At 43.0% G+C, this 17,791-nt stretch overlaps 1 protein-coding gene across 1 annotated transcript in view; it reads right to left on the reverse strand.

Moving 5' to 3' along the window:
* nup214 (nucleoporin 214) overlaps positions 1-17,791 on the reverse strand; it is a 114,887-nt gene that overhangs the window by 49,234 nt on the left and 47,862 nt on the right. The window contains 4 exon segments of the mRNA XM_059638387.1: positions 3,814-3,919; positions 4,723-4,771; positions 14,088-14,196; positions 16,177-16,305. Of these exon segments, the coding sequence (XP_059494370.1) occupies positions 3,814-3,919; positions 4,723-4,771; positions 14,088-14,196; positions 16,177-16,305 (393 nt within the window).

A 17,791-nucleotide genomic window follows, 5' to 3' on the forward strand; every position in this document is an offset into this window, starting at 1 on the left:
ATGTTGTGGCCATAACAGAGACATGGGTTTCTCATGGGCAGGAATGGTTGCTGGATGTTCCAGGGTTTAGAACATTTAAAAAGAATAGGGAGGGGGGAAAAAGAGGAGGGGGTGTAGCACTACTAATCAGAGAGGGTATCACAGCTACAGAAGCTTCCATTGTCGAGGAAGATCTGCCTACCGAGTCAGTATGGGTGGAAATTAGGAACAGCAAGGGAGCAGTCACCTCGTTAGGGGTTTACTACAGGCCCCCCAATAGCAGCAGGGAGATTGAAGAAAGCATAGGTCGGCAGATTTTGGAAAAGTGTGGACGCAGTAGGGTTGTTGTAATGGGTGACTTTAACTTTCCTAATATTGATTGGAACCTCCTTCGAGCAGAAGATTTGAATGGAGCTGTTTTTGTAAGGTGCGTTCAGGAGGGTTTCCTAACGCAGTACGTTGACAGGCCGACGAGGGGAGAGGCCATTCTAGACTTGGTGCTCGGAAACGAGCCGGGGCAGGTACCAGATCTTGTGGTGGGAGAGCATTTTGGTGATAGTGACCATAACTGCCTCACATTCTACATAGCTATGGAGAAGGAGAGGATTAGGTAAAATGGGAGGATATTTAATTGGGGAAGAGGAAACTATGACGCGATTAGACAGGAGTTAGGAAGCATGGACTGGGAGCAATTGTTCTGTGGTAAGGGAACTATAGACATGTGGAGACTGTTTAAGGAACAGTTGTTGCGAGTGATGAGTAAATATGTCCCTCTGAGACAGGCAAGAAGGAGTAAGATAAAGGGACCTTGGATGACGAGAGCGGTGGAGCTTCTTGTGAAAAGGAAGAAGGTAGCTTACATAAGGTGGAGGAAGCTAGGGTCAAGTTCAGCTAGAGAGGATTACACGCAGGCAAGGAAGGAGCTCAAAAATGGTCTGAGGAGAGCCAGGAGGGGGCACGAGAAAGGCTTGGCAGAAGGAATCAGGGAGAACACAAAGGCATTTTACACATTTGTGAGGAATAAGAGAATGGTCAAAGAAAGAGTAGGGCCGATCAGGGATAGCACAGGGAACTTGTGTGTGGAGTCTGAGGAGGTAGGGGAAGCCCTAAATGAGTTTTTTGCTTCTGTCTTTACGAAAGAAACGAACTTTGTAGTGAATGAAACCTTTGAAGAGCAGGTGTGCATGCTGGAATGGATAGAGATAGAGGAAGCTGATGTGCTGAAAATTTTGTCAAACATGAAGATTGACAAGTCGCCAGGCCCGGACCAGATTTGTCCTCGGCTGCTTTGGGAAGCGAGAAATGCAATTGCTTCGCCACTTGCGAAGATCTTTGCATCCTCGCTCTCCACAGGAGTTGTACCTGAGGACTGGAGAGAGGCAAATGTAATTCCTCTCTTCAAGAAAGGAAATAGGGAAATCCCCGGCAATTACAGGCCAGTAAGTCTCACGTCTGTCGTCTGCAAGGTGTTAGAAAGGATTCTGAGGGATAGGATTGATGACCATCTGGAAGAGCATGGCTTGATCAAATACAGTCAACACGGCTTTGAGAGGGGTAGGTCATGCCTCACAAACCTTATCGAGTTTTTTTGAGGATGTGGCTAGAAAAGTTGATGAGGGTCGAGCTGTGGATGCGGTGTATATGGACTTCAGTAAGGCATTTGATAAGGTTCCCCATGGTAGGCTCATTCAGAAGGGCAGGAGGAATGGGATACGGGGGAACTTAGCTGCTTGGATACAGAATTGGCTGGCCAACAGAAGACAGCGAGTGGCAGTAGAAGGAAAATATTCTGCCTGGAAGTCAGTGGTGAGTGGGGTTCCACAGGGCTCTGTCCTTGGGCCTCTACTGTTTGTAATTTTTATTAATGACTTGGATGAGGGGATTGAAGGATGGGTCAGCAAGTTTGCAGACGACACAAAGGTCGGAGGTGTCGTTGACAGTATAGAGGGCTGTTGTAGGCTGCTGCGGGACATTGACAGGATGCAGAGATGGGCTGAGAGGTGGCAGATGGAGTTCAACCTGGATAAATGCGAGGTGATGCATTCTGGAAGGTCGAATTTGACAGCTGAGTACAGGATTAAGGATAGGATTCTTGGCAGTGTGGAGGAACAGAGGGATCTTGGTGTGCAGATACATAGATCCCTTAAAATGGCCACCCAGGTGGATAAGGTTGTTAAGAAAGCATATGGTGTTTTGGCTTTCATTAACAGGGGGATTGAGTTTAAGAGTCGTGAGATCTTGTTGCAGCTCTATAAAACTTTGGTTAGACCGCACTTGGAATACTGTGTCCAGTTCTGGTCGCCCTATTATAGGAAAGATGCGGATGCTTTGGAGAGGGTTCAGAGGAGGTTTACCAGGATGCTGCCTGGACTGGAGGGCTTATCTTATGAAGAGAGGTTGACTGAGCTCGGTCTCTTTTCATTGGAGAAAAGGAGGAGGAGAGGGTATACAAGAGGTATACAAGATAATGAGAGGCATAGATAGAGTTGATAGCCAGAGACTATTTCCCAGGGCAGAAATGGCTAGCATGAGGGGTCATAGTTTTAAGCTGGTTGGAGGAAAGTATAGAGGGGTGTCAGAGGCGGGTTCTTTACACAGAGAGTTGTGAGAACATGGAATGCGTTGCCAGCAGCAGTTGTGGAAGCAAGGTCATTGGGGTCATTTAAGAGACTGCTGGACATGCATATGGTCACAGAAATTTGAGGGTGCATACATGAGGATCAATGGTCGGCACAACATTGTGGGCTGAAGGGCCTGTTCTGTGCTGTACTGTTCTATGTTCCATGTTGGAAGGAAGAATGAGACAACATGATGCAAACTTTAAGTTAAGTGCAGGCTCGCACAAATCTATGAAGGAGAAATGACATCAGGCACATTCTCATTGAATGGTGGAGCAAGTTAAAGGGGCCAAATGGCTCGAACATGTTCCTAATTCAAATGCTTGAATGACAAGTTAGAGATAAACTTTAGGGGATCTCTCGTCTTATAAACAGAAGCATATGTACAAAAACAAGGAGGGTTTGCTGAAGCTCAAGTGTCAGACTACTGTGTCCAGTTCTGAGGACATTACTGGAAGGCACCAGTGGCACTGGACACAGGGAGGCTCAGGTATGGATCATGTGGGGATGAAACTGGAATTATTCTCTTGCAGAGGAGGAGGAGCTGTGTAATATTATTAAGAGCTTTGATATAGTAAATGATGAGAATTTGCTTCCACTGATTGGAGTGTTGGTAACCAGAGGGCACATGGAACATAACTAGCAAAGAATCAGAAGATGATGGGAATTAGATTTTTAAAAAAAACACATCGGGCTTAAGATGTGCTGGAAAATGCAGACTGAAAGGATAAGGGAAGCAATTTCAACAGGAACTTTGAAAAAGTAGTTGAATAAATACTTGAAACGCTTTCAGGACTGCGAGGAAGATAGCAGAGAGAGTGAGAATAAAATGGAAAACTCTTTCAAACAGCCAGCTCAGGCACAGTGAGCCTTCTATACATGAAAGATTTCTGGGCTCTGCTCATGACCTATGACAGAGTTTGGAGAACTGTACATGGAAAGTTAGAATGGTCAGTTCACAATTCTCAAATTCAACTTGCATCATTGACTGCAGTTACTCCTCTGCAAAGTGCCACAACACAATCAACACTTCAGTGTAACTCCGATAACAGTTGTAACTTTCTCCATCATTGTGCTGCAGTTAAGTTACCAGGCTGTCATTTGTGGATTGCACTACATTCCTTACATTCCCATTCCAACTCACTCTTCGCAAAACCTCCATTCATCTTGTAAAAGCCTCTTCCTTATATCCGCATCATGAATCCGAAACCCTTACCTATGGATACAGAGGCCATCAAACTCGATGATGATGTGGAGGAGGATTCTAATAAACTTGATCCAGATGGACTGGGCTCTGTTTTGGCAGGCACTTTCACAGGTCCCTGTAACATTCAGCAGAAATTCAAATTTACAAGTTAGTGGCACATCTGCTGCACAATCTGACTATCTGTGGAATAATAACATGTGCATTTATGCATTGCATCACCTCATGCTCAAAGCCAAGTATAAAGGTTTCGCTTAAAAATATCTGTATTGATGCATTTGGTCAACAGTAGCTGCTCATTATTTTTAAAAAAACCTGACTATTTCAAAATAACTAATCAATACCTGGAGTCCCAAACCACTTTCCCCACTCAATACATTGAATGGCTCTCTTTTCCTTAACACATACACTGCTCAATATATTAATGCTGCAATGAATAAGAACAAGAGCACCTTATTGGACTGAGTGAATAACACTTCATGTTTGATCTAGGTAGAAGCAGGACTGAACACTTACCAGTTGTTAGTCACCTACTGGATAAGGCTTCAAGTAACAGATCTCTGAAGGGAAGGAAAACCTCTGCTTTCTCGCATTCCCCATTGTTAGCAGATATTTTTCATTCAAATATGTTTGCTGCCTTCTAGCTCTCCCTATAAAACCACATTGGCTGAGGCATACCAATTCTGAATGAATGAATGACATTCCCTAATGACTTATGCATGAAGCCCCTGGCTTCCCTCAAAACAGAGGCCATTCCAAGTACGGGTGGTGCATGCCGCGTGCCCAGCTCCCTCCTCGCTCCCCACAGTGGTCTCTGCACTCCTTTCATCCAGCCTTTCCCCCTAGCAATGTCACCCGCTCCTGCACATCAACGCAAAGATGGATTTCCACGTTAAATCAATCAACTTGGTGTAACCTTACCTGTTTGATCTGAGTCCCAATCTCGGTTTCAGAAGCTGGCAAAGAGGAACTGGAAGAGAGAGTGGGGGGGAAAAAGAGCATGGGGAGGATTAATTGAAGTACTGCATTTGAAAATTTCCCCAAATACTTGCACCAATGATTGAATCATTTCTACACTGCAAGGTGGACAAGAATATCTTATAAGGAAACATGATACACACAGAAGTTGGTGGGGGTTGTGTACAAGAGGGTTGACCAGGACTTTTGAAATTAATACAATAAGACACATCAGCAGAAATGAGGCCATTCAGCCCATTGAGTCTGCCCCGCCATTCAATCATGACTGATAAGTTCAATTCAATGTGAGGGGTCAGATGTCGGTCTCCCTCATGCCTTATGCAGAAGATAATGGATTCAAATCCATTTCCAGTAACTCGAGCACCTAATTGAACTGACACTCAGACTGCCACTGACGGAGTGTTGCACTGCAACAACAGGTCTTCTTTCAGATTTACAGAGGTTTTACTACAACAAAATATCACAAGGTTTCACACTGGAGCAAACTCAGAGAAAATTGGCAACGAGGAAAGACAGGGGAGATGGATGCTTTGTCACAAAAGATCACAAGGTCAGGAGATCAAAGGCCTAGTTAGAGAGAGAGAGGATTGAACAAGAGTCTTACAGGAGGAGGAGTAAAGGCGTATGGATGGAAAGCCAGATTTTAAAGCCATGGTTGGTGAATGTGCAGTCTCCAGGAGCAATGAGAACCAGAGGTTACAGAGGTGGAGGTGTTATTGAAAATTACACAATCCCAAGGGGACTTGACAGAGTGGATCCTGAAGAGGTGTTGCTCTTAGTGGGAGACTAAAACTAGGAAACAGAGCACAGTTTAAAAATGAAGTGTTTTCTTTTTAACACGGGGTCAAGGGGGAATTTTTCTCTCGGAGGGTGGTGAGTTTATAGTGCTGTCTTTCCCAAAAAAAAAGGAGTAAAGATGGGGTTGTTACACATTTTAAAGCAAAGGGAGATAAATTTGCTTCAGTTAAGACCCTAAGGGTTCTTGGGGCCAAAGCAATAATCATTCCAGCCGCGATCTTGTTGGATGACTGAGCAGGCTGGAGGGCCAAATAGTCTATATGTTTGCACAACTTGAAAATTGTTGCACTGTCAGACCTACATCTAAAGCAGACTGAAAAAAATTATACTAAAAAAATCTGTGTCATGCTGGAATTGGCTAGAATGTCCAACAATTACACATGTACGTAGTTCACTTTGAACAGTTGTTGAGTAATGGGATTAGATCTGAGATAAAAGGTAGCTTCTTTACATTCTGTCTGTTCCACTCATATAACTTGGTGACATCTGCGATTATTACCGCTTTATTCCAATTGCTTTCAAAGCTAAACCACTGGAATATACAGCCAAGGCCAAAACCTACATATGAAAAGTTGCTGCCTGATTTGTTACAATAACAGTCATTACCCTTGGCAACCACCTTTAGAATAGATTCACTGTCATTTTTCTTGCTTTTATTTATGCCTCCACAAAGCCTTGAAACAAGAAATAAGGAGAAGACTCCTCTACTGCCTCATCTTTTAGATGCTACTTTTAACTACGACTGTGTTGGATCCAATGCTGATTTCAACCAATTCCCAAAACAACCCAAAACCTTAAAAGAGAGAAGGAAAATTAAAAGGGTCTATTTTGGGGACTTGAAGGTTGCTGAGTAGCTGTAACCTCTGGCAGAAAATAAGCTTCAGCAAAAGGTTGCAAAAACAAACTCAGGGGAGGATTTTAGGAACAGGAGATCATCCTTCAGCCTGCCACTGAGATCATGGCTGATCTGTGACCCAACACGATACACCACCATGCCTCTCAAAACTGTACAGTCATGAAGGCACAGGAGGAGGCTATTCAGCCCACTGAGTCCACGTATAGCAATCCAGTCAGTCCCAATCCCCCGTCGTATCTCTGTAACCTCTTGTACGTTTACTTCTTCCAATAGTCCTCCAATTTCCTTCTGAAATCATTCATTGTCTCCTCTTCTCCTGTCCTCACAGGCAGTGGGCTCCAGGCTATTTGCACTTGCTGTATTAAAAACGTTCCTCCTCAGTTTTTAACCCAAATCTGCAATCCTGAATCATCAAGTGACAGGAAGAACTCTCGCAGAAATAGTTTCTCTCTATTCAAACCCTCAATCAAATCACCTGCCTAGTCTCAGGGAATAATATCCATCTGCAACCAAACTCTTGGAGACGGGGTATCATTCTGGGAATGAAAAACAGAAATTGCTGGAAACAGTCTGGCAGTAATCAGAGTTGATGTTTCAGGTCCAGTGACCCTTCCTCAGAAGTCAGTTATCAGAATTTATCATTCTTGTAAATCTGTAACGTACTCCCTTCAATGTCAATATTCTTTTGTGTCTTTTCTTGAATTGCATGCTTCACTGGCAAGGCCACCAATTTGTCCATCCTTAAATAGCCTTAACGTGGCCCAGCCACAGTGCTGTGAGAAAGGGAGTTCCAGGATTTCACAAGGAATTTCAAATCCGGATAGAGAGTGGCTTGAAGGGAAATTTGCAGGTGGGGCAGTATTGCCATTTATCTGTTGCCCTTTTCCTTCTAGATGGAAGAAGACTCAGTTTTATAAGGTGCTGCTGAAGAAGTGAAGGACTTGCTGCAGTACATTCTGTAAATGGCAAATACCACAGCCTGTGGGGGGGCGAATGATTAAGGTGGTGGGACAGTGCTGATCAAAATTTTTAATCTACGGTCTCCAAAAACATTCACTCCTCTAGGATACTGACTGAGGCACACTGGCAGACAGCCAAGCAGAAAATACAAACCAACTGCACAAAAAACTTATAATACTGTAACACCAATCAGCGAAGGAGCTAACCTCTAAGGGCCTTCTATGGAGTTAAACAAGAGGATGATCAGGAGACTGTCAACATACTCCAAGACAAATTCTTGGAGGCTTCAGAGAGTAGCAAACTGTGAAATATTTACCAAATCAAATGTACATGATAAACTCACGAGGATTTGATTAATATTTGAACACAATTTCCAAACAAATAAAAGACAATAAGTCCACATTCAGACAATGACCAGAACTCTGGTTTGAGAGGCAACAAGAACAGCTCTATGAGGAACATAAGTTTTTTTAAAAGAGGAAAGAATAAGACAAATAAGAACAAGTTAAAACTGTCCCTATATTCAAAACTTACAATCACACATGGACAACCAAAATCTCATTACTCTTAACTCAACAACTGAATGACTAAATGTAGATTCCAGGCTATTCTTTTGTTAAGAATACGACAAATAAATAATAACCAGGGAAGCTTTAAAAGCAGAGGTTTCTTTCACAGAATTAGGGTTTTGTGGCACTTGTTACCCGCCCCCAATTGCCCTTGATTAGAGTTCGTTATTCAACCAATTTCAGAGGGAATTTAAAAGTCAATGACATTGCTGCGGATCTGGAGACCCACGTAGGTCGGACCAGGTAAGGATGGCAGATTTCCTTCCCTGGAGCAGGCTAATGAACCAGACGGGGTTTTATTTTAAAGAAGAAACAATGGCGTTTCATGGTCACCATTATGAAGGCTAACTTTCAAAGTCACATAACCAAATAGGAACAGAAGCCCAGACATAATGGGAACTGCAGATGCTGGAGAATCCAAGATAACAAAGTGTGAAGCTGGATGAACACAGCAGGACAAGCAGCATCTCAGGAGCACAAAAGCTGACATTTCGGGTCCAGACCCTTCAACAGAAACCCAGTTTACAGGGAAATGCAAAACAAAACTTTTCTTTGGTACGTGACAACAATAGATCAAATCAAAATGCAATGGGAGTTCTCAGTGTCCAAACCAAAGCCTTCAACAATGTACATAATCCAGACTGAGAGTTGTGTCACTTTCCTGGGCACTCTGACTCAAGTAAGTATTGCGTGGGCCATTATTTAAAGAGCAAAGAGTTTTACCAAGAGAAAAAGAGTAGAGATACAAAGATAGAGATCAGAAGCTGAGCTTCAAAAGCAACTGATTAGTTGTGAAAACATCCTGAGGCTATGATAAAGCATTTGCATAGTCAGACGTGAAAGGACACACAAGAATGCCAAGTTTTCATGGTGAAGTTAGAAAGATTTGCATTCACATCAACCAGGGTAGACAAGTTCACACTAAAACGTTCCAAGCACTGATTTGAGCCATCAGGTTAGCAACACGGAAGGAAGGGGAGCCATTAACACCTGCCAATTGAATGACAGCTAGAGTGAGCTGTCAACGCTGAATGCTTCTGTCTATCCACGGCACAACCGCATAGAAAGAGGGCTTGAATAATAGAGCAGAATTCTAGTAAAGTTTCAGGGATGAAGTGACAGCATGGCAGCGTGCAAGAGGCGGCAGACTGGCCACTTCCCATTTCAACAGATTACAAATCCCCTTCATACAATGATCAGCCCGTGACAGGCAAACCTCACAAAATTTAACCTACTCCACTGACAGACAAACCACATAAAAAGAAAAGCACCTCTATTTTCCAGTGCAAGAAATATCATGATACAGTTCCGATTGACTCTAATTTGCTTTCTGTTATATTACTGCTTTAATTTCATAACATGGAACAAAGATGTTTTTATGCCATAGTTCAAACCTTTCCCCTCTCTTCCCACTTTGAAATCTGCCTTAGAACCTATTCATTTGACCATGACTTCTCAATCTAGTCTCAAAATTCACTCATGTGGTTCATCGTTAAGTTTGGTCAGATAAGAAATTGGTAGCTTTTTTGATATTAAAGGTATCAAAGAGAATGAGGTGAAAGTGGGACTATGACATTGAGGTAGTGAATCAGCCATGAACATACTGAATGGACAGGCTTGAAAAGGCCTAATGGCCTAGTCCCTTCTGTTTCCATAACACTCTGCTGAAGCACCTTGGGATGCTTTATTGTGTAAAAGACACTATATAAATCCAAACTGCTCTTGAAACAGGGCCACTGTGATCCAGTTAATGATGCCAATCATTGATGAGACTAATGTACAGGGCACAAGCTCCTCAAAGCAGATCTGAACATCACTCCGCAGTTACTGCATCGTCTGATTGAAAGTAACTTGCATGTTGTACTGGTCAAGAGCATGTTTAAAAATAAACTAGTAAGACTTCAGCAAAGCCACTGAGTAGTTGTAATAAACTGGGACAGCTGCCAGTGTTGAAAATTAAGTGCGAAATGCTGACAGTAAAGCAACAGGACATAAGGTCTGTGGCCTGAAAGCAAACTCCTCCAACAGGAGTTCAAGTACAGTAAGACTGAGAGCTTAAAAGGGAAGATACTCTGGAGGCAAAGGCAGCTCCTGACAAAGGTGCAGAAAGCAGATGCTTCGAGAGGTCAGGGTGGGTGGGGGAGATACGAAACAGACAGCATCTATATTGGCCACTGGTCAGAACAGGAGAAAAAACAGGAATTGATGGTGGAGAACAAAACAGGAATTACAGAATCCCTGCATTATGGAAGCAGGCCATCTGGTCCACACTGACTCTCCAAAGAGTAGCCCACCCACTCCCACACCCTTCCACCTGCTCCCGTTAACCCTGCATTTCCCATGGTTAACCCAACCAGCCTGCACATCCCCTGACACCATGGAGCAATTTCCCACGGTCAATCCACCTAACCTGCGCATCTTTGGGCTGTGGGAGGAAACCGGAGCACCCGGAGGAAACCCACGCAGACACGGGGAGAATGTGCAAACTCCACACAGACAGTCACCCGAGGGTGGGATCAAAGCTGAGTCCCTGGCACTGGGAGGCAGCAGAGCTAACCACTGAGCCACTGTGCTGCTTGAGTAGGTCTGAGGTCCAAGTGAGGTAGGGGTACAGCAAGCCAGGAGATGAAACACGTGTGATGAGAGAAAAGTATGGCATTGGGTGGGGAGATTTACACCTGAAAAGGAGGAAGCAGGGTGCAAGGAAGGAAGGGAATACTGATTGAAATGAAGGCAAGAATTCTTAAACTGCAATTTCTAAGGTCAGAAAGGTTCATGTCCCTGATACCTGCTGATTCATACAGTCTGAGGTTTCTCTCTGATAACTGATAATGGCACAGGTGACGGAATATGCTGAGTCTTAAAATGTGAGCCTCGTGAAAATGTTCATCTTTGTCAATAAACGGCAGCTGCTATGAAAGGGTGGGACGCTGAGATACTATGTCAAAATCAGTGCACGGCCTTTCACTAATGATGCAAAAAGAGCAGCAGATAGCGGTTCAATTAATCAAATCAGAAATCAATAGTTGCTTAACTGGGTAAGGGCATCAAAGGCGGAATGTTAGAGTTATTGTACAAACAGATCTGCCATGACCTTAATGAATGGTGAATGTAAGAGCACGTGCCTTTGCAAAGGATAGTGTATTCCAAACAATTTCTTTTAATACTTTATTTGACAAACATACCACGTGGAAATATTCTAATCCAAAACAGATTTCAAATGTTCTATACCAGAATACATCCTTGCTTACAGCTTACCTGAAGCATACATTATAGGCTCATGAAGATTAATAATAGGAACTGTGCTTCACCAGGAAGCTATTAACTGCACGAACATCTGCCCTCTAATCCTAAACCACTGGGATTCAGGCTGGTCAGTTCAGCTCTAAACCTCCACAGAAATATACACTGTCCCACTGATTTTAAAACTAAATAAATGCTGGTGCTCCAGTAAGTGGAAGGGTAGGGGCAGGGACATGAGGTTAAAAAGTAAATCATTAACACAATCTCTCTGTATGGTGAGCCAACTAGCCCCACTCTGAACTGCTCTTGCTCCAAAGTCCTGAAAATTCAGTTCCCACAGAATAAAAATATAGTCGCGGCACAGAAAGTTGTGACAAAGCTTTGCTGGAGTGATAACAACCGAGATGTTCTAAGTATCTGAAAACAGGCTGAGCTCAACTGGCTAGAAATAAAGAGGGTCGAGGAGGTGATCTGATCAAAGTCATTAAAATTATGAGAGGATTTGATATGGTGATTTTGAGAAGTAGACCAGGCTATGGTGCCATAAGGATGATGGTCAATAATAAACTAAAGGAATTCAGTAGAAACTTCAAGCAAAGAATGGTCAGAAACTCCCTCCAATGTGGAATGATGGTGAATGGAACGCAGATTCATTTCAGAGGAAAGTTAAGGTCGTAAGGAACAGAAGAATATGCTGATGGGACAAGATGGAGACTAATAGGAGGAACTTTGTTTGAAGCATAAACAGCGCAGAGGCATGTAGGACAGAATCTGTGCTGCAATTACCATACAATATAGTACATGAGACAAACTGGCCCAAACTCCATCTTTCCCAGTTGATTCTAATCATTCTGACCTGAGCCAGAGCAGGAATGGTGCCACCTAAAGGCGAGTGACAAAGGACAACATCACCCACAGCACACAAGAAAATCAATACTGTGTGACAATTTCAGATTCTAAAAATTCACAAACGTTAAAGAGAATCACAAGTTCAACTCAGTTTCACAAGGAGAAAGATAAATGGGTCTTTGAAGCATTCTTTCCTTTCACAAAGCAAGCTAATATACCTTGGAAGATCATTTGTGTAAAACTACAGACTGGCCCATCCAGAACCATCCCCTTCCACCTTCTCCCGTTAACCCTGCATTTTGCCACTCGAGGTGGAAAAACTATCGATATGAAAATACCTTCAAAGTAATTAATTATAAGAGAGACAAGACAGGAAATAAGTTAAATCATGTTCTGGCTAATAAAGAGGAAAATAGGTAAAGTTGTTCCACTTTGCGACCATGTGCAAACATCCCACAGATTCATCATTTAATAAAAATTAGCTGACAAGTATAATGTAATCAGCTAGAGAACACTTCCTCCAGCATGGACATTACAGGTGAGTTTATATATCTACATAGCCAAAAAAGAAAGTGCTGGACAACTCTGTCATCATAGAACACAGAACATTACAGCGCAGTACAGGCCCTTCAGCCATCAATCTTGTGCCAACCTGTGAAACCAATCTGAAGCCCATCTAACCTACACTATTCCATTATCATCCATATGTTTACCCAATGACTATTTAAATGTCCTTAACTTGGCAAGTCTACTACTGTTGCAGGCAGGGCATTCCACGCCCTTACTACTCTGAGTAAAGAACCTACCTCTGACATCTGTCGTATATCTTTCACCCCTCAATTTAAAGCTATGTCCCCTTGTGCTCGCCATCACCATCCGAGGAAAAAGGCTCTCACTGTCCACCCTATCTAACCCTCTGATCATCTTGTATGTCTCTATTAGGTCACCTCTTAACCATCTTCTCTCGAACGAAAACAGCCTCAGGTCCCTCAGCCTTTCCTCGTAAGATCTTCCCTCCATACCAGGCAACATCCTGGTTATATTGTTACCACCCTGCACTTCAACTTGACTCAAGACAAACAGGATCAACAAGAATTGATAAATAGCATTCTGAACTTATTTTTGATATTATGGATACATGAAAGCATGCAACAGCAGTAAATATTCACTTGCAGATGTTACTAAGGAAGGAATTAGATTGTGCGGGGAATTCGAGAACTGTTGCTTGCAGAAGGATGAGTGGGCTGAAAAACAGTGCAACATAATACATAAGAAAATATTCTCGATTTCCAGCACTTGCAATACGACCAGAAAAACTGGGAAATACCAGCAAGTGCAGGGAGTGAAGCAAAGGTAAATCTTCAAGTCAATGAGCTGTCACCGGTCCTGATAGCCTGACCTGAAAAATAAACTCAGCTTCTCTCTCCACTGATGCTGCCAGATCATGCAGTGCGGCAGTGAGGGGGATCATGCAAGAATAGAAGGTGGTTGGAGATAAACAAAAATACAGAGATTGTTAGTTGTGAAAAGTGTTCAAAAGCATTAAGCCAGGTATTGTGAGGCTTGTTCAGTTCTGGCATCACAGGGAGATCTTGGAAGGAAAGCAGTGCAGATGATTCAGAACTGATGCCAGGGCTGAAAGGAGTAAGTTACATAATCCGGGTTCATTGTTCCTTCAGCAAAGTGGGGTGCTGAAAATGGGAAGTTTAAAATAATAGAAATCTGACAGGATAGACAGATGGATCAACAGATGGATTGAGAGAAACTACTTCTTCCAGTGAGTGACGCTGGAACTGGGTCGCCTCAGGGTGACATCAGCAGCAGTTCTTCACTAAAAGGGGATGGATATCAAAGTGTGTAAGGCAGTGAAAATGCTAACCTAATGGAATGGTGCAAAGGACAGCAGGGGGCTGAACGAACTCCTGCTACACTTATAAAAGAGAAGCATTTAAGTCAAGCAACTGAAAGGCAGGGCTCAAACTCATTGATGACAACAGACTGCGCTGCCTCCTACCTGAGGATGGTAAACTCACCTGGAGACAGGTGGTGGACCCTGAGGCAGGCCTGCCCCTTGCAAGATTTGAGGGGTAATGGTGGGAGGACTCTCTTTTTGTTCAGGCTCTTGGATGGTAGCACTTGGAGCTATGTTTGGCAATAATAAAAACAAAATGCAAATTAAAACACTATGTTTCAATTAAACACATTTTCACATTAATAACAGAACAGATTTACAAAGCTGTAAGGTTAGTCCCTCTTTTATTGCAAGCTTAAGACACAAAATTTCATAATAACATTCTTGCAGCTAAGTACAAGCATGTGCAATTTACATTTGTTCGACAACACATCTGAACATCTCACCTCTGATCACTAACCTACTTTGGATCCAGTTCTGGGAATGTTCCAATTTTAAAATTCACATCCTCATTCTCAAATCCCATATGGTTAAAAGTTCCCCCTACTTCTGTTAGCTCTTAACACCATGTAAACCCTCTGACCTACCTGTGCTCCTCCATCTCTGAATTAACTGATTTTAACTGCTCCACCACAGACATCCATGGTCTCATGTACCAAGCTTCAAGTTCTGTAATTTTCTTTGGAAATATCCCCACTTCACTATCAATCTCTCCTCCTTTACAATATTCCTTTAAGTTACCTCTTTAGCCAAGCTTTTGGTCGCCTATTCCAAAGGATCTTTACACAAACCAGTGTCCGATTTTGTTATGATGACAATCCTGAAGCATCTTGGGACACTGGAAGTGCTATACTGAAAAATCAGAGTAGGCCATTCGGTCCTTCAGGCTTGCTCTGCTATTCAATATGATCATGGCTAATCTTCCAACTCAGTCCCCTGTTTCTGCTTTCTCGCGATGGCCTAATGTCATCAGCTGCACTACCTAAGAACAATATCTAACTCCTTTGTGAAAACATTCAGTGCTTTAGCCTCAATCACTTTCTGTGGCAGAGAATTCCACAGTCACTCTCTCTGGTTGAAGGATTTCTCCTCAGTTCAGTGCCAAAAACGAAACATATCTGCAAATACGAACTCAAGCTGTTGTCGTTTTATGTCATGAGGTGGTTACCAACCAGGTTACTGTACAGCTCACGTTCTGTCAATCTAAACGTTTTAACTAAAAGGTTCAAAGCTAAGCATCTCTAGGTTGGCAACTGCCACAGTGATCCATCATATTTCATGTTAAGATGGGCCCTCATTCAAGGACAAAATACTGCACAATCTCTATGAGCAGTTTATAGTCGAATTTAGGCAACTTGGTACTGTAGTGATCAAAGTCACTGCCCTAAAGTCTTCATGAGGAGTCATTTTCCCTTTTCCTTAGCATGTTACTTAACTGAAGACCACTTGTCGCTTCTCGCAGACTGGCCGCATCCTTGATTTTTTTTGGTTTAAATACCACGTTGGCTAAAGAGACGGAATTTCAAAGAGTCGCATGAAGCAACAGTTTCGATTGTTTGCAAATGAAATGGATAAGCCAAGATATAACGGTGGGACAGCACAATTGACTTGCCCCCCACGCCCCCCCAACCAAGACTCCCAAGTCATTGCAGACACAACAAGTGGAAAGAAAAGGAAACAGATAAAATCTTTGGAAGGTCACATCGCCAGGGATCCTTAGGTTTGACATCCACTCTCCACCATCAGCAGTGACTGATGCTAAAGTTACGAAGGAGCTGATTTATTTTGAGCCATTCACGGTCGCAGGATGTCTCAAAGCATTTTACACATAATTATGTGCTTCTGACGGTGTAGGTTACGTGGGAAATATGGCAGACAATTTGTGGACAGCCTCCCACACATGAATGGGAGAATGACCAGCTCTGGTGTTCTTTAAAAATACTTCATTTCGGAACAAATATCAGCAACCTCTCTGCAGATAATTCCCCTGCTCTTCTTTGGAATACTGGCCAAAGGATGCATAAATCCACGCAGGACAGCATGCGGGATCTTGATTTAAAGTCTTATCCAATAGTCGGCATCTCTGAAGCGCCACGTCATGGAATTTACGATTCCCTTTTGTTTTGAGGAAAAGATCAACCTCCACAACAAGGTGTGCATAGGCTGTCCCCACCCCCTCAGCGGTAGCTTACGGTCAGTGGCTTAGTTACCTGGCACCTGACTGGTCATCTGTCTTCGGAAAGCTGCTTGGGCAGCAGCCTGGGCAGCTGGAAGGATGGTGGCTGGCTTCTCAGTCCCTGGTGCTCCGTGTCTCACCATCTTACCTGTTGGCTTTGGAACTGATGAGCATGGGTAGGTGGTAGGAAATAAAGACAAAAAAGAAACACAATCTTTTGAGAGGCCATCTGCGTAAATTATGAAAGCTTCCAATATCACAACAGCAACTCCATTTATGCAGCACCTTTAATGTCATCAGCTGCTCTCAAATGAAATTTGGCACCAAGCTGCATAGAGAGGTGATCAAGGCAAGAGACCAAAAGTCTGATCAAAGAGGCAGATCCTAAAGAATGCCTAAAACAAGGAGAGATAGAGTGCTCACTGGTAGAGGTGTGGAAGAAATCAGAGATGCGCAAGAGGCCAGAATTGGAGGAATGCACAGGTTTTAATGGTTTTAGGGCTGGAGGGTATTACAGATATAGGGAGGCATGAACACATGGACAGATTTGGACATTGACATGAGAATTTAAAATTTGAGCCCTGGTGGAACCATGAGTCAATGGGGCCAGCAGGTTAAGAAATTAGCGAGAGAGATTTGGAAGAACTGAAGATCACAGAGGTTGGAGGCTAGGAAGGTGAGCACTGGAATAGGCAAGCCTGGCAATGAAAGCATGAATGAGCCTTCGCTGCCACTAGCTTGTCCTTCTTGAATCAATTATCCACGGCTTGAAGTCACTGCTTTCCTAAGTTAGATGTGATAAAAGCTAGACTGTTGTGGGAATGACACACTGCCACTGTTTCTCTAAGTTTAGGGAAGTTGTTCACTTCCTTTCAATTGGACAAAGTTGAGTAGGCGTTACACATGTCTGTTCCATAATTATTAAGAGAAGGAATGAGCTGAAAAACGAATTGGTGCTGATTGATGATTCCTTAGTTGCAGTTAACCGTCTCCTGTCTCTACATCATACGATATTTTGATGGGTGTTCCTGAACATCTCAGCCTTTAAATGACAGGAAATGCCTTTGGGGATTTTAGCAGTACTCTTGTTCTCCAATGCCAAGAGGTGAGGTTTCCTGAACAGCCCTAATAGCGTGAACTGTGTCTCATTGTATGGTTTCTGTCAAATCCATGAACTCGCCTTGTTTCTTAAAAAGGGATAAGCATCATTTACTGAACTACATTGAAGATGGGCTGGGCACCATCAAGTCTGTCAGAGAGCAAAGAACAATGGATACGGAGGCAGCTTCCCCAGGTGGAGAATCCAGATATCACAGCTTCAGTAATAAGATGGATATCAAAAGCAATTTCTTTACTTGGAGGACTTGGAATCATTGGGATTCTCTACTCCAAAGAGCTGCTGATGCTCAGGCAATGAGGATATTAAGATGGCCATGGATTGATGAATACATACAAGGAGAAATAAAGCTACATGAAGCAAAAACAGAAAATGCCAAGAACACTCAAGCAGGTTAGGTATTAGCTCTGGAAAGAAGAAAAAACAAAGTTAACGTTTCAAGCCAGTGACCATACAACAAAATGGGGATTTAACTCCATCTTAAGTCAATTGGTAAAGTTATGAAATTAAACACCAGTACTTCCCTCCGTAA

This window comes from Stegostoma tigrinum, chromosome 29, assembly GCF_030684315.1.
Source record: "Stegostoma tigrinum isolate sSteTig4 chromosome 29, sSteTig4.hap1, whole genome shotgun sequence".
Classification (NCBI taxonomy): domain Eukaryota; kingdom Metazoa; phylum Chordata; class Chondrichthyes; order Orectolobiformes; family Stegostomatidae; genus Stegostoma; species Stegostoma tigrinum.